The sequence below is a fragment of the Phodopus roborovskii genome, unplaced genomic scaffold, assembly GCF_943737965.1.
Source record: "Phodopus roborovskii unplaced genomic scaffold, PHOROB, whole genome shotgun sequence".
Taxonomy (NCBI): domain Eukaryota; kingdom Metazoa; phylum Chordata; class Mammalia; order Rodentia; family Cricetidae; genus Phodopus; species Phodopus roborovskii.
The window spans coordinates 16,690,711-16,710,931 of NW_026126418.1; the positions used below are offsets into that span (position 1 = coordinate 16,690,711).

Below are 20,221 nucleotides of genomic sequence, written 5' to 3' on the forward strand. Positions count from 1 at the left end.
TGCTGGAGTTTCGGTCAATATTAAGTTGGCCATGGTGAGCAGACAAAGGAGGTGGGATTGCAAGGTTGGAGCCAACTACTTACTGACAAGACTTTGTCTCAAAAGGCCAAGAGTTGTAGATCTAGTTCAGCGGTAGAATATCTACCTAATAAGTGCAAGGCCCCAGGCTTGTACCCAGAACTGCAAAAATAAACAAGCAAAATAAAGCTATACATTGAGGTAGAGACCAGCCTGGTTTACAAATAACCCTGTCTCAAAAGACCAAGAAATAAACAAAAATTAAAACTCACCTGGCATGGTGGCACATGCCTTTAGTTCCAGAACTCAGGAGGCAGAGGCAGGTAGATCTCTGAGTTCAAGACCAGCCTTGTCTACAAAAGTGAATTCCAGGATAGCCAGGGCTGTTGCACAAAAAAACGCTGTCTTAAAAACCAAAACCAAACAAAATGTCATACTAGGAAATTAAAATCTGGTGGCAAGATGGCTCAGGGAGAAAAAGGTAGTGGCTGCAAAGTCTGAGGACCTGAGTTGGATCCTTGGGGGTAAATGTGGAAGGACAGAACCAACTCCTGTAGGTGGTGCTATCACTGGGCTGGTGGTCCTGGGTTATTTTTCAGAATCCCCTCTGTAGAGCAGGCTGATCTTGGACTCAGAGATCTGCCTGCCTTTACCTCACAAGTCTTGGGATTAAAGGTGTGTGCCACTAGGCCCAGCTGGTCCTGGGTTCCTTAAGAAAGCAGGATGAGCAAGCCAGTAAGCAGTACCCCTCCATGACCTTTGCATCAGCCCCTGTCCTGTTTCAGTTCCTGTCCTGACTTCCTTCAAAGACAGACTACAATGTAGACATGTAAGCCAAATAAATCTTCTTCTCCCCAGTTTGCTCTTTGGTCATGGTGTTTCATTGCAGCAATAGAGACCCTAAGACACACACACAAAATAAAAATACATATTTTTTAAAGCATTTAAATTGTAATGTGGCTTGAATGAGAATGGGTCCCATAGGTTTATGTGTTTGAATACTTCATGGAACTGCTTGGGAAGAATTAGGAGATGTGGCCTTGTTGAGAGCTGGGGACGAGCTTGAGGTTTTAAAAGATGTGCCATTCCAGTGTACTCTTTGTCTCCAGGAGATGTGAGATCTCAGCTGTCCCTGCTGATATGCATTTTTTTTTTTTCCCATCACCATGAACTCTAACTCTCTGGAAATATAAGCCCAATTAAATGCTTTCTCTCACAAGTTGCCTTGTTCACAGTGTTATAATCACAGTAATAGGAAAGTAACTAGTAAAACTTAGGAGACAAAGGTAGGAAGATTGCAAGATTGAGCTGGTCTAGATGAACTATGAAGTTCTAGGATGTAACCCTGTCTTTAAAAAAAAAAAGGATAACATTTATAATAATACAAAAATGGAAAATTCTATACAAAAATCTGTAAATGTAGCCTGGGCATGGTGGCACATGTTTGTAATTCCAATGCTTTGGAGGTAGAGGCAAGAGGATTTTAGCTTTGTCTACCTAGTAAACTACAGGCCAGCCAGCATACATGGCAAGATTTTGTCTTAAAACAATAACAAAACAGGCTAGAGAGATGGCCCAGAAGTTTTAAGAGTGTTTACTCTTCTTTCAGAGAACTTGAGTTGGTTTCCATCACCTACATGATGGTTCACAACCATCCATAACTCTAATTCCAGGGGCTCCAACCTCCTCAGGCACCACACACACACACACACACACACACACACACACACACACACACACACAGAGAGAGAGAGAGAGAGAGACGGTGCACATACATACATATAAGTAAGTAAAAATATCCATATACCTGACAGTGGTGGCACATACCTTTAGTCCCAGTACTTGGGAGGCAGAGGCAGGTGGATGGATCTTTGAGTTTGAGCCCAGTCTGGTCTACAAAGCAAGTTCTAGGACAACCAGAGCTACACAGAGAAACCCTGTCTTGAAAAACAAACAAACATAAAAAAACCAAATAAACAAACAAACAAAAAAAAAAACACCCCACCACCACCAATAAAAACAAACAAACCCAACATTTTTTTTCCTAATAAACTCCAACTGCGTTAAACAAAAAAGGTCAGTATGGAACATTACTTAACCCTGTATATACAGACTGTCTTTAAAAAAAAAATACCAGCCAGTAAATGATTAAGTAAAAATAAAAGATTTCAAGCTGGTCAGAGGTGGTGCATGCCTTTAATTCCAGTTCTTGGGAGGCAGAGGCACGTTGGTCTCTGTGAGTTTGAGGCCAGCCTGGTCTGCAGAGCTAGTTCCAGAACAGCTAAGGCTGTTACACAGAGAGACCCTGTCTCAGAAAAACAAAGCAAAACAACAACAACAAAGAACAAAACAAAAAAAGATTTCAAGGTGCTGAGGACTAAATGTAACCCCTGAGTAATGTTCAGCAAGTGTTCTACCACTGAGCTATACCCTTGGTCCCTAATGATTTTTCCCCCATAATGATTTTTTAATGTCTCAAACTAATTTTAAAATTTACATAAAGAGGGCTTGAGATGTCCCTTAGCAGAGTTCCTGTGTAGTATCCTGTATTGAACATAGGTCCAATCTCCAGAACCATAAGAAGAGAGAAAAGCAAAGGCAAGACACTTTTGAAGAACAAAGTGAGAGGAAATGACTCTAGATATCAAGACTATAAAAGCTGGGCATAGTGGTGCAAGAGGCTAGGACAGGACAGTGAGTTCCTTGCCTTCCTGGACTACATAGTCAGACCATTTAAATAAGAAACTATTTTAATATCACATGGCAATTGAGAGATGGTAGTTATTGGTGTACCAGTGAAAAATTGGTCAACAAACTAAAGAGCCTAGAAGAGACATTTGCATTTTTGTATATAGTGAGTCTGTCCCTAGACTCAGGTGGCACAACAGTTCAATAGGGGTAGAAAGTACTTTTCAACTAATCAACTAGAAAAAGTATCTGAGTCTTAAGCAAACACAGTTCTTCCAGTTAATGCAACAATTGAGCTTGGTGAGAATGGAAAAGAATGAAGTATTACCTTTAAAGTATCCATAATACTGGAGGTGATGGTGCATAAAATCCTCATAGGGGTCAGGAAGAGTCTGAAAGAAACGGTCTTCTCAAGCAGAACATTTCACTCAGATGACACTGAACTCTTAGCAAAAAGTGCCAAACATGCTTCATAGGATACGGTTAACAAAACAAGCGAAATCCATGCAAATATCAAATTATTCTCTCTTGGGAATCATGATCTCCAACAGGTTTGGAGTATTAACAGGTACGGAGCACACTAGTAATTTAAACACGAGGGATACAGAGGTAGGAGGGGCAAGTTCAAGATTAGTCGGGGCGACACAGTGTGCTCTGGGCCAGCATGGGCTACAGAGCAAGGTCATATTATCCACCTTCCTCCCAAAAAGCCAGCTACAAAAGAAAGCTCCAGCGAGACAGCATGCCACCACAATGTACCTTTTGAATTAGGATTGTTTTCTGTGAAGTTATTGGAAAGGGGAATGTACCGACCTCCTGCTTTAGCTCTGTTTCCAACGCCGGGAACATGTTACTGCCGCATAGGATGACGTAGGTGAGTCAGTAACACCACACCCTGCTGCAAACTCAGCCTAATTTCCAAAAGGGTAGCTGATTACACAGAAGCCTCAAATCACAGCAGGAAAAGTGAAAAGAAACCCGTCCAACCGCATAGCACCACCAAGTAACACCAAATCTGGCGGCCCTGCCCTTCTACACCCACAGCCACTTCAGGGAAAGCCTTGTCAACCCAGCACGCACCTGAGGAGTCGTGGTGCACTGTGTGTCCCCACGCCTCGTCCTCTAGATTTACCCGGACCTTCGCTGGTCCCATGCTTAGATTACTCTGAGAAGAGATGCCCGACACCAGGACGCCACAGAAAAAGGAAAGGCACCGGGTTGGAGGCACGTGCGGTGCAGAGTCGCCTCAGAGCAGTTGAAAAGGAAAGGTCAAGGGTCGAAAGCAGGGCCCTGGAAACGTCCAGTTCTGAGCGTCCTGCCCCGGAGGTGTGGACCGCGATGGGGACAGCTCAAGGGAGAGCGAAGCAGAAGTTTCCACCGGAGCCTGCAGACCGACACCGCGCTCCCCAGCTCTCCCACGGCCAGGGTGGACGAGGCAGGAGCTCCCACACCGCGCCACTCCCACCCTTGCCTCGGAGGCTAGCCCTGAGTCCGGCTGGCCCAACGCTCCTCAGCACCCTGCCCTCCACACCCCCTGCCTTCTCCACCGCTACTTTCCTCACCCCCCCCCCCACCTCACTCACTTCCTGCCCTCCTCACCCCTAACCTTCTTCACCCCCAACCTTCCTCAACCCCCGCCCCCCTCACTCCCAACCCTGCTCACCGTCTGGCCTTCTCACCCCCTTGCCCTTCTCGCTTCTTGCCCTCCTCACCCCCTACTTTCTTCACCCCCTTCCCGCCTGGGATCCCGTCTGGGCTCCTTCGCAGTCCCAGTCCCTCAGTTCACCTGCTGAAGCTTCTTTCCGCGCGGACCCTGGCAGCCTAGCAACCGCGAGCCAGAAGCGGAAGGAAGGCAGGACCCCGCCCTCAACCTACGGATGTTGCGAGCCCTGGGATGTCAGGCAACTTGTGTTTCACACTCCAATGACTTAACTCATTCATCTCAAACTTTACAGACCCAGTCTGGGTACTGATGAGTACAGTGCCAGGAGGCGTCATCCTCTTTTCTTGCTTCTGGAGTTTCAGTAATTTACTTTTTATTCGAGGGGGTTGAAACTTCCTTTCCTTTAGGGGTTAAGGGTTGGGAAGGATGGAGTTGTAGCAACCAAAGGTTTACTTTAAAAAGGAATTGGAGATCAGTCCTAGGAATCAGGCTCATCCTAGTTTACATAATTTCTTCTACCTTTTGATAAATTTAAAGTTATCTTCCTTTCCACTTTTTCTTGATTTCCCTGTGTGCGTGCACGCAGATGTCTGGCTTGGGATTCCCAAGGAGCTAGTTCCTTGCCGTTGTGAGCGGTCTGAAGGAAGGGTCCCAAGTCCTTTGAACTCTTGTCTCTCTGGGAATCCTCCTCTTTGTTTACTTTTCATATTGTGTGGAATTTGTGTGGACAAGGTAAGGTAAAGAACTTTATTAAGTAAACTAGTCCGTCCCACCTTTGTGGGTTCCAGGGTCCAGCAGGTGCCAGGCTTGTCAAGCAAACGTGTTAGGCTATCTAAGCACCCTTAATTTTTAAAAGTTATTTTTTGTGCGTTTGTATGTGCACATGACTGCAAGTGCCCACTGCTCAGAGCTCAGAGCTGGACTTAGTTTCAAGCCAGATGTGGGTACTGGAAACCAAACCTGGGTCCTCAGGAAGGGCTACAAGTGCTCAAGTGCTGAGCCATCTCTCCAGCCCCACTGTTACTTTTTAGTCTTGTTCAAAGACTTGTGTTAAAGATGCCCTATTTTAAGAGTGAATCTTGTTGCTGGAGATAGGGAGAAGCAGTTAAGAGGACTGGTTTCTCTTCTGAGTTCAATTCCCAGGACTCACACAGCAGCTCAACCATCTATAACTGTACTCCTATGGGACACACCCTCTTCTGGTGTGCAGATGTACATACAGACAAAACACCCATATACATAAAATAGACCTTTAACAGCAAAAAGTGAATTGCCTCATAAAAGCTGGGGCTGGAATCTCTAAGCTACTCATGCCAGACTCGCATACTAGAATGTCCTTAACTAGGGATGATACGGGCCAGCTACTGAACGCTTTGGCTCCTTATTCTCTACCTTCTAGTTAGAATAGTGGCAAATCACTCTAACTACCCCAAACCCAGTCAATCAGGTCCTTTATGCGCCCAACAGCTGGACAATAAGGGGGCTGGTGCTCTCTCTCCAGCAACTCTTACACACCCAGAAAACTGTTAATTAAGACAAAAGCTTTAATAGCTAGTTGATAATCTTTATTTGTAGAAATTTAACTCTATGCAAATTACAAAACAATTTTATGTACAAAATGGGCATCTCAACATTAGCACATGATAAATAAAATCTAACACACTATAATACAAAGTAAAAAAAATTAACTGCATAAGAATATACTAGAATAAAATCCAAACTATTGTCTTTGGTTAACTATTATTATATTGTTAAGTATCCATTTTTTCCCATAATCAGCTTTGCATTACTTATAAAAAAAAATTAGAAAGCACCTTTTCCTCCCAAAATGTTAGCCATTATTACATTGTTCCCAGGACTTAGGTAAGTCACATATCTGTTATTATCGTGATGTAAGCTCCAGAAAGTCACCATCTTGTTTAGAGGCCTGTCTGTTTTAAAACCCCATCTCTCTATGTTGCCAAGAGGCTGCTTTTCCCTGATGTTCAAATGTCAGTGTGTGCTCTCTACCATGTTTGGTTAGAACAAGTAAGAATGGACAAACACTAAGTCCCGGTTATATAACGGTAGGGTAACATGCTTAGAAGAGCAAAAGGATAACCAGTCACAAGTATAAAAAGTTTTATTAGTATGTATATACAAATTTACAACGTCTGAAACTGGAGAAATACAAACAGCTTTAAGACACAATTTGCTTTTTCTTCAGTTTAAAGTGACCTTTCCTGATTGCAATACTAATAGAAAGTATACACCAGTGAACTGCTTCTTAAATACCAGAATCTATGGAGAATATACTCACACATAGAAGGAAGGTCAGTTTTTGAAGCGGGTAATACAATGAAGACTATACAAAGTGGCTTATTTTACTTACTACCACACACTTAGGGGGAATTTCTCAAAATCAAGGATCTGAACACCTGCTGCTGCTACTCCTGCTGTATATAAATGAGTGCTGTAATTTCTGGGAAAGTGTGGCGTCAGCACAGAGCTCAACACTTCAGGGGCAGCAGACTTGAGGAGGAGGTCAGAAAGATCCTGATGGTCAAGCAAGGTAGGATACAGAGCTGCCTTCTTAATTGCACTTGTTCTGGAGTAGAAGGTAAGGAGAGTGTCACACTAGCAACTAAACAAGCCTCTACTGGGCAGAAAAGCCCTTCACTTTCGCCAGAGTCCTCTACAGAGGTTTCATGTCCATGACTCACATGTTCCTCAAGACTGACTCATACCTAACATGCTAAGTTTGCCAGTGTGAAGAGACAGCAGGGCAAAGCAATTCCAACCACCTCATCTTCAGCAAACAGAAAAACTACACTTCATAAACGGACGACTTTGGATGTACATGTTCTTGCCCAGAAATGTATGTTCTTCCTCATAACATTTACAATTCATTTAACAACAGTTTAAAACTGGTTAAGACTGAAGCTGGGCGTTGGTGGCGCGCGCCTTTGATCCCAGCACCTGGGAGGCAGAGGCAGGCGGATCTCTGTGAGTTCAAGGCCAGCCTGGTCTACAGAGCTAGTTCCGGGACAGGCTCCAAAACAATACTGAGAAACCTTGTCTCGAAAAACCAAACCAAAACAAAAAACTGGTTAAGACTGAACATAAAACGAAACCAAAAAAAAGTTTTTGTTTTCTTTTTTTTTTTTTTAATTCAAAACTATGTGTTGGGAGCCATTTTCCTTCTCTTCAGTCTTGCTCGCCAATCCTCAGGAAGGGCTTCAAAGTTAGCATTCCTTTCGGCCATGCCACTGTGAAAACAATTTTCAGGTTATTTTTCACTAGAAAGAGAAGATTTTTATTTTTTTAAAAAAAAATTTTATTTATGTATTATGTATATAGCGTTCTACCTGCATGTTTGCTTTCAAGCCAGAAAAAGGCACCAGTTGTTATTTTAGATGGCTGTGACCCCACCATGTGGTTGCTGGGAATTGAACTCATGACCTCTGGACGAGCAAGCAGTGCTCTTAACCTCTGAGCCACTTCTCCAGCCTTTTTATTTTTTAAAGAAATAAAAACTGTAACTGAAACTTGGATTTCACGTCCATTCAAAAAAATGCTATCATTTTCTCAGGCAAGCGGCCATATATTCTTCATGAAGGACTGACTTTAAGAACGTACGCACACAGAAGCAAGCATGAGCGAGGCCCTCCCATCAGTGACTGCACTTCCTTTACCTGACCAGCTGTTGTTGCTTCCACTCCTCGATTCGCTTCTGTGCAGTTGATTCCCGGTCCTCTTCACTGGAGCTTGAATTCTCTTCCTCATCTAACTCCCGCTGAATACTCTGCCATTTCTTTACCAAAGACGGCATTTTGGTTTTGCTTTTCTTTGCCTAAAAAAGTTACAGATCAGAGGAATGGATTACATGAGCAAGGAAATAAGTCCTTCACATTGGAGATCAAGATCCTTCCCTGAGGGGCTGGAGAGTTGGCTCAAAGGTTAAGAGCACTGGTTACTCTTCCAAAGGTCCCAGCAACCACATGGTGGCTCATAGCCATCTGTAGGGGTCTGGTACCCTCTTCAGGTGTTGAAGCGGACATGCAAGCAGAGCATTGTATACACAATAAATAAATCTTAAAAAAAAAAAGATCCTTTCCTGAAACCAAGGAATAAGTGGACACTGGATGCATTCAGAAACTCCAAGGCTTAGCAGCATCATGGAAATGGCAGATGAGTGTTAAGTGGTTAATGTTAATGTTGTATGCACATAGTGAGGAATGCTGATTTCTGGAATGGCATGGCTGTTGCTCTATTCAACTCACAGCAACTGAACTGCCTATCATGAAGTGGGCAGGGGCTTATGGGGCATCACCCTTCCCTGAGGATTTATACAGTTAATGGTTGGAGGAGAAACATTTTTTTTGGGGGGGGGGTTGGGAGGTGGTGGTGAAGGCACCAGTAAAGTGCTCATGCTCCTATAAACTACAAAATTCACTGGGTCATTATAAATACACTATTAATAAACGAAGCAGGCATGGGGACAGATGCCTTTAATCCCAGCACTCAAGAGGCATTGGCAGATAGGTCTCTGAATTCGAAGATAAATAATCCAATTTACAGAGTGAGAGCCAGGAAATCCAGGACTACTCAGAGAAACCCTGTCTTGAAAACAAACAAAAACATATCCATGTAGAACAACGGTGTGGGAGGAATAAAACAAAAAGAACATAAACATGTTGAGAGGAGGAAGGGAAGTGAGTTAGTGGGAGAAGGAATACAAGATGAGGTAATGGGTATGTGTGAATATGCTCAAAATACAGGCGGATCTCAGTGAGGAGTTCCAGGCCTGGTCAACAAAGTGAGTTCCAGGACAGCCAGTGCTATTACACAGAAAAACCCTGCCCCAAAAAACAAAAAAATAAATTAGAAACAAACAGAAGACTCACTTTCTCTTTCTTTCCTTTTTTTGTCTTCTCAGGTGGTGGCACTTTGGGAGCTGGTGGTGGTGGTGGTGGTGTGGGTGTGGGTGTAGGTGGAGGAGGCGGTGGTGGCGGCGGTTCTACAACGGCAGGTGCTGCCATAGTTCCTCGAGCCTGAACCGGCTGCAATGATGGAGTGGTCACTCCAATTGGGACAGAACATTCAGCATAACTCATAATTGCAGGTGCTGCTGCTAGTCCAAGGTAATTTGACTGCAGGTTCATCCCTCTGGTCTGATGACCCATTCCTGCTGCTGCATGGCTAACTGATACTGCTTGGTGTGCCATCCCGACAGTCTGATGTGCAATCCCCATTGCTTGGTGACCTAATGCAGGAAACATAAAATACTATAAAAGACACTGTAACAAGACAGAAGGAAAAGGAAATCACAAAATGATCTCAATATACCTTTTCCTTAAAAACAAAACAAAACAACAAAAAAGCCATATTTGCTACTAGCAAAATGTTATAGCTGGGCAGGAAAGTAGGCTATGTCTTTAATCTCAGCACTTTCGAGGCAAAAGCAAGAGAATATCTGAATTTGAGGCCAGCCTAGTCTACACAGTGAGTTCCAGGATAGCCACAGCTACACAGAGAAACCCTGTCTTGAAAAACCAAACCAAACCAAACCAAACAACCCAAAACAGAAAATAATCTTTTAATGATAAGGATTCATGTTTAAGGGTAGTTTTTTAGTAACTGGGAAAAATAAGTATAAACAGTATTTTCACTCAAAAGCCTTCTACTTACAGCATCCAATGCTGGAAACAAATGATAAAATTGAGAAAAACTCACTTTAATTATGATGCTTACCTGCAGCTATAGCTGACTGGCTGTAGAGAACTGGAGAACTACCAATAGTAGCTGATCTCTGGACAACTGCAGTACTAATTTCGGCAGCCTTTCTCTTTACTGCTTTAGTGGATGGAGGACTAGAGGTTGTAGAATCAACTGAACTCTGAAACACAAACATCCCAGTCAGCAATTACAGGCCTATAAAATATAGTCTCCTAAAGTAAAGCATGCCAATCATGCTCCAGTCCCCATTACCACCCCAATGCCAAGGACAGCATTACCTGGCTAGTTACAACCGTGGTCTGTGTTGAAGGTTTCAAAGGAGTATCCTCCTCTGTTCCTGGGGCAGGAGGCTCCTCACTTCCTTCATCCTCCATTTCTACTTCCTGAATCTCACCATCTTCTAAAGGAGGGGGTGGTGGAGGAGGTGGAGGAGGAGGAGATTCTGGGGGTGGAGGTGGGGGTGGTGGCATTTCCAGAGGTAATGGTGGTTGAAGCACGGGTACGTTTGACTGAAGGAGGGTCCAGAATGGAGTAAGTGGCATGAGTGATGAAGAAACTTGACCAGAAAATGATTCTTTACAAAGAGAACCTGGAAAACAGACAGTAGTCAGGGAAAAAAGTCAAGACAAATCCTTCATGGCTAATGTTCATATTAATGTTCACTTGACCAGTAGAAAAGACATCAGTACCAACCTAGAACAAATGTGTACAGTAGTTTCAAACAGCAGGAACTAGCTGGCTCTCCCATTTTAAAATTTGACTCATATAGACACACTAATGTCACTCAAACACTGAACAGTTCAACTTAGAAAATTATATCTACAGAAAGGTTAATTTAGGATGCTGAGATAACTTTCCCTAACTATATTTTTGATAGATTTATTCTTTCTAGCCTTCTTTATATCTAGATTTGTAAATAAAAATATCACAAAATAATGAGCAATTTCATCATCCAAATCTGTAATTTGAAAACTGACCTTATTTTTAAGTGTACGTGTTTAGATATGTGTCTATGCGTTTTGCAGGTGCCCTTGAAGACCAGAAAAGGGCACTGAATCATTGGATCCTCTCAGGGTTTGAGTTACAGGCAGATGTGAGGTGCTGAGAACCACTCTCTGGTCCTCTGCCAAAGCAGTATGTATGTGCTCTTATCAGCTCCAGGCCCCTAGAATTTTTTGTTTCCAAACATTTATTTCAGCATGAGAAGGCAGCAATTCTCGGGGGTCTCAAAAACAAGGGAATCATGTCTGTCTATAATACTGATTCCGTTTTATTACTATTATTTTCAGTGAGCTAGTTAAGTGGAGGTGCCACAGTGAAAACCCATTCAAAACAAAAAGAATAAAAACATTCTACCTATTTTGATTAACATGGATAATGAGTTTTAAAAATGTATTTGCAAGATGCTACCAACTGTGGACTCCAATTCATTCATATGTGTAAATTCCATTTGCTTAATCATACCAATAAAAAGGGAAGGTAAGTTTTCTTTTTGTGATGAGGACAAAATGTCAAGACAAATGATAATTGGAATTTTCAAAAAAGGTGTTCAGAGATGCAGAAGTTTTGAAACTGCTTGAGTTAAATTGAAACTGAAAAGCTATGTTAAATTTTCTCAAATTTCACAAACACTGTCACAGCAGATTGTAGTTTCACTGCCCAGTGAAGCTTTTTAAAAATTAAAGAAAGTAGGAGGATATACTTACTTGCAGCCTTCCCCATCCCTCTTTATCGTCAATAGGGAAGTTTCACAATATATGGGACTATTAGATCTATATCCCAGGAATGTTGAGGGGATTTTCTCCCTAAAAATCATAGAATCTAGGAGTAGAAGAAACATGAGAAATCATCTAGTTCAACTTCCTCATTTTGAAGGTAATGAAACCCAGGTAGGAACTGATCATATTAGGATGACAGCTGCAGGGCCAGACCAGAGCCAAGAGACCAGGCCTGATGCCTAGCCTAGTGCTTTCTACCGGTGAAAGAGCTGTAGACCTTTACGAATCTAAAGTCTCACTTTTGATGGAGTACATATCCAGAACAGCCACTGTCAAAACTGACTAAATAAGGGCCCCATTATGAAAGACTCTAGGTTAGGGAGAAGGCCATTTATACTTGACACCTGACAAGGTACAGCCACCTGCCTTTTAGAATGGTTTTGCTATGGAACACATATGTAATATATTGTGTAAAGAATTTTATAATTATGGAGACATTCCTCATTGCTAAAGAAAAGGACACTAGAAAAAGATTTACTAGAAATCATGAACAGTTTTCCAGCTAAAAGAACTCAAATCGTTCGTTAAGCCTTTCTGTATTGGCATCAAGGAATATAAATTTAGTTACATACTAACATTCAGACAAAAACATTTCAGAAGACTAATCTGACCAAAGATCATGTATATAGCTAGAAAGTCTGTATTATAAAACAGTACTGCAAGTACATAAGAACACCAAAGACAAAATGAAGCAATAAATATTAAAGATTATTAATTTAAGAATTAAACTTTCTTCTACTAAATTAACTATAATTCATGGTGAATGAACTGTGTTCAGCCTTGATGACGGGCAGTTTTCTTTTTGTTTTTGTTTTTTCAAGACAGGGTTTCTCTGTGTAGCTTTTGGAACCTGTCCTGGAACTAGCTCTGTAGACCAGGCTGGCCTCGAACGCACAGAGATCTGCCTGACTCTGCCTCCTGATTGCTGGGACTAAAGGTGTGCGCCACCAACGCCCAGTCGACTGGAAGTTTTTTTTTTTTCTTCAAGTATCATGCCTTTATGACACAGGCATGCTGCTAACTGAATAAATGCAAGAGACCACACCAGGCCAGAGTTAATAATGTAGTCTGTGAACCAGCAAAAGTAATCAAGTACCTAACTTTGTATGAGTGTTATTAAGTAAACTCCATTTAATGGGAGGTTGAGGGGAGGGCTGCTCAGTTGGCAGAATGCTTCCTAGAATGCACTAAGTCCCAAGTTCCATCCCACTGCATAAAACCAGGCATGGTAACATACACCTAGGATTCCAGTCCAGTCCAGGTGGAACAGGAAGCCTGTCACTTCCTTAGTTAGCTACACAGCAAGTTCCAGGCCAGCCTGAGATATATTAAACCCTGTTTCTAAAAGGAAAAAGAACAAAAAACTAAGACAAGACAAACCAAACAAGAGCACACACAACAAACTTGATAAATTCAACAAGTAATAGAATACTTGAATGCCAAGCCCCTAAATTTACTCAATATAAAAGCTGTGTCACAAACACTGATAATTCTCTCTTTAGCTTAAGCACAGAAAAGTTAAAGCTACTTTAGCTGGCATGGTGGCACAAGCCAGTGATTCTGACTCCTAGGAAGCTCAGTGTGAGCTAGCCTAAAATACATAAAGAGAGCCTGTCTCAAAAGCCAAAAGCACTGGGTCTGCAGATGGCTCAGTGGTTAAGATGGTTTGCTGTTTTATCTTGAGGACCAGGGTTCAGATGCCAGTACCCATATCAGGTGGCTCTCAAATGCTTCTAACTGCAGTTCCAAGGGATCCAAAGCCGCCTTCTGGCCTCTACATGCGTGCGCGCACACACACAAAATAATCTTTTCAAAGAAAATGCTAAAATTAAACTTCTAAACAAAAAACCTAGTTTAAGCATCACATGTCTATTACAATCATACTGCTACTTTTTTCTTTTTGTTTGTTGAGACAGGTTTTCTCTGTAGCTTTGGAGCCTAACCTGGAACTCGCTCTGTATATCAACAGGGTAGGCCTTGAACTCACAGAGATCCACCTGCCTCTTCCTCCTGAGTGCTGGGACTAAAGTTGTGTGCCACCACCACCTTGCCCAATTGTCCATTCTTTAGGGCTATAACAAATATATTTCCTTAAGTTTCTTTTAATAAAAGATGGTTTTAAAGATAGGTGTAGTAAGCCGGATGATGACTTACCAGATAGTACCAACTGTATTTGTCATCAACAATAGGATAAAATAGCTTGGTGCTTGACATTAAAGTGTTTAAAAACAAAAGCCCACAGCATTTAAGAACTGTTAAGTGTGTGTGATGGGTGTATACCTGTAATCTCAGCATTAAGAGGTGGAGGCAGGAAGATCTGGAGATCAAGGTCATACTTTCCTTGTCTGTACGGGGAATTTGAGAACAGTCTGGGGTCTGATTCAAAACACCCCAAAAGACAGCAGAGTGGTCAAGAATGTAATCATCCACTCAACCAAAATCAAGCCTGTTCATTATCTACTAAACAAAGAAAAAGCTATAGCATGTTAGCAGAAATAATCTGTCACTTACTACTGCTACCAAAAGTAGACTTCTGGAATGTAATAGAATAAAATTCCTTAATCTTGTTATACTCTAAAATACTCTTTAAAATGCCATATAATCTGTGGATTTTTATTTTATTCTATCTAATGTTATCTAGGCTACTTAACGATGCTAACAAAATCATTTGGAATATGATTACAAATTTCTTGATGGGAGCAAGGAACAAAGCACCTTCTTTTTGCACTGGAAATGGGTGCGTGTATGTACAGAGGTGGTTTCCACCAGGCTGCCCTCAAATTCCCAATCTTCCTGTCTCAGCCTCTTGATTGAATGAGACAGTCACTGACAACCATGCCAATTAAGCCAATTAAAAAACACTGAGTCCTTTATTAACAGCCAGACCAATAGTGGGTTTGTACCTCTAGAATGTTTCTTGGTACCAAAGCTAAGAGGTACAGCATTCTTAAAGACAAAGCCATAATTACATTAGGGCTCCAGGAGGGTTACATTAATGAGAGATTTAGAATGGCCTAGTAACATCTGCTTTCTTTGTAAGGCTCAGTGGCACCTTCCACACACCACATGGTATGTGTGAACCATGGTCAAAGAGCCATGGACTGTCAGTCCTAGAAGCATCACCAAGGTGAATGTGGCTCTTGGGTGTGGAAGGCTGAGAAGTGGCCAAGCAGCTACAAAATAATATTGGGCAGGATAATATTACCTTAGTCATTTCATTGAAATAGCCATTGCATACTTTTGATAGGAGAAGACAAAAGAAGTTGGCTCTTCTTATGCTATCAAAAAGTTTCCTACTTTTTATTTTCAAAGGGTTAGTTATTTAAGAATCACTTCATAGTCATCATGCCTTCAAATATCACTTTAACAAACAGCTAACAGTCTTGGCTTTTTTTTTGTTTTGTTTTTTTTGAGACAAGGTCTTGCCACAAGTCTCCTGGTAGCACCAGCCTATAATCTCAGGAGGCCAAAACAGGAGGATTACATGTTTAAGGCCAAAACCTGAGTTACAGAGTGGTATCTTGTCAAAAATAATCGGGAATATGGCTCAGTAGTGGTAGGAGTATGTCTAAATCCTGGGTTCAACCCCCAGTACCACTAAAAAAGCAGGGAAGAAGAGGGAGGTGGGAAAGAAAGCAAAGAAAAAGAGGGGGGAAAAAAAAAGACTTAGCAAAAAATTTATTTTTTTTTTATAAAGTGTGGAACTATGTCACTCTTCTGAATAGCTAATTAGGGTTCAGGATAGACGGGGATGGGGGTGGTGGCGGTGTACTGAAGAGATGGTCAAGAGCCCTGGATTCTTCCATCTGAGTCCTATCACAACCATCTGTAGACTTCGGGGACTCTGACACAATCTTTGGCCTTTGGGGTGCCAGGCACCAGGGACACACAAAGTACATATTTCGGTTAAAAAAAAAAAAAAAAAAAAAAAAAAAAAAAAAAACCACAAGAACAGGAAACAGCTCAGTCCAGTCAATAAATAGTTCAACCTAGCAACTATGTCTTAAAAACAAACAAAAAACTCCAGGTGTGGCCGGGAAGCTTTAACCCCAGCACTTAAGAGGCAGATGGATTTCTATGAGTTTGAGGACAGCCTAGTCTGTACAGCAAGTACTATAAAGTGAGACCCTGTCTCAAAGAGGGGAGGGGCCTGCTTGGAATTCCAGAAGTGCAGAGCAAAGATGGATCACTGGGACTAGATGGTTAGTAAACTTAACCTCAAGGAGGTCTCAGTGAGATATCTTATCAAAAATAATGTCTATGGCTTCAGAGGAATGAGATTTACGGTTGGTTATGCATAGACAGAAAAAAAAAAAAAAACCCTAAACCAACCAAGGCTTGTGTCACCACCATGCAGTTATCTAAGAGCATCTTAATGGGAATTTCACCCATTTCTGATCTTATCTAAAAATATCACTGGCAATTTTCATTGATGATTAGAATAGAGTAAAATACCAATAGAACTGTATAAAATAAAGAACAATTCTTATTTTTACTTCACAGATGTAGGCAATCCAACTACCTAGTCCTCTGCATGGCCATTCCTGCTTTTGTAGATCTAAAGTTTTCTCTGTGAAGTATATGTCTCTTTTATTAAGTTTAATGTGAATTATTTTTATTTAATTGGTACATAAAATGTGTACTTATTAACAGAGTTCATAAAGGTACGAATTAATATTTATTACATGAAATCTTTTTTTGTTAGATTTTTTGAGACACGGTTTCTCTGTATATTTTTGGAGCCAGTCCTGGAACTTGCTCTGGCTTCGAAATCATGGAGATCCGCCTGCCTTGGCCTCCTGAGTGCTGGGACAAAAGGCATACGCCACCAACGCCCAACCACATGAAATCTTTTAAGATCAAAAGATAGTAGTCTGACTAGTCAAAAAGCCATGTGTATTATGTAACTCATGCATTCATTCTCTTAGTTTAAGTTGGACTTTGCAATTAGCATCTTATTACTATGCTATAAATTGTCCTATAATAAAGGTATTAATGTCTTTTCTCCAAAACTGTTGTTCAACGAGAACAGAATAGACTGTCGTACCTGTGGAATTCTCAGAGGCGTCTGTAGAGTTTGGATCAATGCAGGTCTTGTCTTTCACAGTGGGCTTAGGAAGAATCTCATCTCTAACTTCCTGTGCTTGGCTTTCTTCCTCCTCCTCACCATCTGGGAATTCCCACTGAGATTCACCCGACTGTTCGTTTACATAGAAATATCGCCTATGATCCCTAAATTACAAGAAAGAAAACACATGTTTTAAAATCTGTTCTCCTACAGAGACACTTCCATTTGGTCCTGTCCCAGGACAGCAGGCAGTCTGCTCTCACAGGGACGAACCTCTTCTTATGGACTGCTATTCACAAAGGCAACAAAGAGCTTTGACAACTGAGGATGGAGAACCCAGGAAAATTCAAAGCTTTTTGCACTGCCAGCAGCTCTGTGAATACAGCCCTTAACCCTCTCCAACAGACGAATTAGAAATCATTTCTTTTCGTTTTTTTTGTTTGTTTGTTTTGTTTTGCCAATGCATAACCGGGTTCCAAGTCTCATTAATGAAGGGACTCGATTGCCTAGAACACTAATTTCCCTTCCAAAGAAGAGAACATCGAAGTGAAAGGTGACTCTTCCCCTCTTGGACCGTGGAATTCATTTCAAATTCTTGATATCAAACACAGTGAAAGCTAAAGAGAGGGAGAGGATCTGGGAGCTGAAAAATAAAAGAGCAAAGATTTCAAATAACGAAAAAAAAAAAAAATCAAGAAAAGCCAAATATAAAAAGAAATGTTTTCATCTGACCTGCTGGCAGAGGATAGTAATCTTGTTCTTCTTTCACATCTTCAGTCACGAAGTTTTCCTTAACTTCACCGAGGTTAATCAGGAGTAGTTGCTTCCAGAGGTCCTGTAAAGCGCACAGAGCTCTCGCATGCGCTTAACCCCCAAGCCCGCCCTACTCCGTGCAACACTCTGGAGAGTAAAAACCGGCTTTGTCCAATCTTGGGAAAAAATCCGTTACATGGAACACTTTTAAACATTGTTTTTCCGAATGTATGGCTGGCCAAACTCTGCTTGCAGCACTTTGCCTGCCCAGCTGCTCTCAAGTCTCCAGACAGGCTGTCATGGCGTCAGGTGGTGGTGATCACAAATCATGTCTGAGATGTCAAAGGTGAAAGGTGAAAAGGGGAGAAGAGTGCGTACCTGTCCCAGTGGCAGGACCAGCCTTTAGGAGTGGCGTTTATTTCATACTGTTTTAGTTGTTCTGCAGCATCCTGAAGCTTTCGTTTTAGGTAATTTCCATTAAGAGCCCCTTCCCGCCAGTCTGCAATTCGAGTCTAGAATCAACAAAATTAAAACTGATATCAGAAAACAGAGGTAAAAGAGACTCAAACACTGTATCACTATGCTCTAACAGATGAGCAGACCAAGAAAGCAAAGAAATCTCATCTTCTATTAAGGTGGCATTTGCATTAATTAATAAAGTGTTATTACTTCAACTATAATAGCTCAAATATTAATATCAAAGTTAAAAGTGCAAAACACATTTTTAAAAACTCATGCAATGGAAGTGGTGGTACATGTCTTTAATCACAGCATAGGCCTGAGGAGCTGTAAATTTGAGGATAGCCTCGTCTACACAGCAAGCTCCAGGACAGCCAGGACTAAAGAGAGAGACCATATTTCAACCTCTCCCATACAAAATTATTTATTACTCTGTGTGTGTGTGTGATGTGCTTCAGTTTGAGGACAACTGTGTAGAGCTTGTTCTCACCTAATAGGTTCTGGGACAAAGGTCATCTAGCTTTTGTACTAGTGTTTATACCCACTATGATATCTCCCCAGTCTACAAAACACATTTTTTGTGGGGTAGGGTGACTCAAGATAGGGTTTCTGCCCTGGCTGTCCTGGAACTCACTCTGTACATCAGACTGGCCTCAATCTCAAGAGATCCAGCTGGCATCTGCCTACCAGGTGCTGGGATTGCAGTTACAAAATACATTGTTTATTTTTTTTTTATTTATCTTTATTTTGTGGACATTGGTGTTTTGCCTGCATGTATGTCTGTGTGAGGGTGTTGGATTCTAGAGTTCACAGACAGTTTTGAGTTCTGATATGTGTGATAGGAAATAAATCTAGGTCCTCTGGAAGAACAGTCAGTGTTCTCAACCATTCAAGCCATCTCTCCAGCCCCAGTAAAACATTCTTAAGATACCATATTCAAACACCATTTATGGGCTATGGAAATATCTCAGTGATTAAAATGCTTGCCACAGGTATCAGGACCAGAGATAAAATCCCCAAATCCCACAACACAGAAGCCAGGCAAGCACCATAAGCAAGTTGGGCAAACAGACAACCTGTACAGGTAAAGTTCTAGATTCAACTGACAGTTGTCTCAATGAATAAGGTGAAATGAAATGGAGAAAGATTCCTAATGTTCAGTCCAGGCCTCCACTTGCATACATGCACAAATGAACAGACATATGCATCAACACCACACAATCATTAAAATTAAACAGAGACCGGAGAGTTGGCTTGGCAGTTAAAGACTTGTTTTTGACTCCTAGCACCCATGTCAGGTAGCTCACAGATGCCTGTGACTCCAGCTTAAGGGGATTTGGAGTCCTCTTCTGGCCTTTTTAGGCACCTGAGCACATATAACACACACAGACACATGAATAAAAATAGAAGTTTCAGCAGGGCAGTGGTGGCACACGCCTTTTATCCTAGCGCTCAGGAGGCAGAGGCAGGCAATCTTGCTGAGTTTGAGGCCAGACTTGTCTACAGAGAGATTTCCAGGACAGCTAGTGCTACACAGAGAGACTGAGCCTTGAAAAGTCATTAAATAATTAAGAAAAGAAAGAAAGCAAATAAATAAATAAAATTTTCATGAACAAGTAGGCTGAGTTTGTGTAAGGGCCTTTAGTCCCAGCACTCTGGGACCAAAGCCAGAAGGATCTCTGAATGTGAGGCAATCCTGGACTGTATATTAAGCTCCAGGCCAGCTATGGCTATGTAATGAGGTTCTGTCTCAAAACAAAAGGTAAATAAAAAATAAAACAACAATGTGACATGTATAGCAAAACCAGCTGAATTACCTCAGTCTGTAAGAGCAGCATGTGAAAATTGGAGATGGACTGTCTATTAATTCCAAGGAATTCAAATTTACTTGTCAGGGTATTTGCCAGTTCTCCAATCTGAAACTATAAAAGAACAGAAAAAAATTAAAACCAGAACTCCAGCATTCATTTATATATATTATATAAAGTCTTCCATTTATTATTACAAATACTGGAAATTTATTATCTGCACACAAATTACTGTAACTAGTTATGTTTAGAATGCTACTTTATAATC

General features: G+C 41.5%; 2 protein-coding genes across 5 annotated transcripts in view; both read right to left on the bottom strand.

Moving 5' to 3' along the window:
• The window catches only part of Agbl2 (AGBL carboxypeptidase 2), a 35,786-nt gene extending 31,970 nt beyond the window's left edge, over window positions 1–3,816 (bottom strand). For 3 of the 4 annotated variants that reach the window (XM_051184257.1, XM_051184256.1, XM_051184259.1), the window contains exons 1-3: window positions 3,787–3,805; window positions 3,520–3,617; window positions 3,035–3,098 (exon numbers count right to left, since the gene is read on the bottom strand). In XM_051184257.1, coding sequence (XP_051040214.1) covers window positions 3,035–3,098; window positions 3,520–3,555 — 100 coding nt within the window. In that variant the 5' untranslated portion in view covers window positions 3,556–3,617; window positions 3,787–3,805. Of the gene's footprint in view, window positions 1–3,034; window positions 3,099–3,519; window positions 3,618–3,786 lie in introns of all 4 variants that reach the window. The other variant, XM_051184255.1, reaches the window with a different exon arrangement.
• A 2,657-nt stretch (window positions 3,817–6,473) lies between these two features.
• Window positions 6,474–20,221, bottom strand: part of Fnbp4 (formin binding protein 4) — a 28,929-nt gene continuing 15,181 nt past the window's right edge. The window contains exons 10-17 of the mRNA XM_051184254.1: window positions 19,963–20,067; window positions 18,065–18,198; window positions 16,913–17,097; window positions 10,366–10,676; window positions 10,103–10,247; window positions 9,256–9,614; window positions 8,044–8,201; window positions 6,474–7,617 (exon numbers count right to left, since the gene is read on the bottom strand). Coding sequence (XP_051040211.1) covers window positions 7,527–7,617; window positions 8,044–8,201; window positions 9,256–9,614; window positions 10,103–10,247; window positions 10,366–10,676; window positions 16,913–17,097; window positions 18,065–18,198; window positions 19,963–20,067 — 1,488 coding nt within the window. The 3' untranslated portion in view covers window positions 6,474–7,526. The remainder of the gene's footprint in view (window positions 7,618–8,043; window positions 8,202–9,255; window positions 9,615–10,102; window positions 10,248–10,365; window positions 10,677–16,912; window positions 17,098–18,064; window positions 18,199–19,962; window positions 20,068–20,221) is intronic.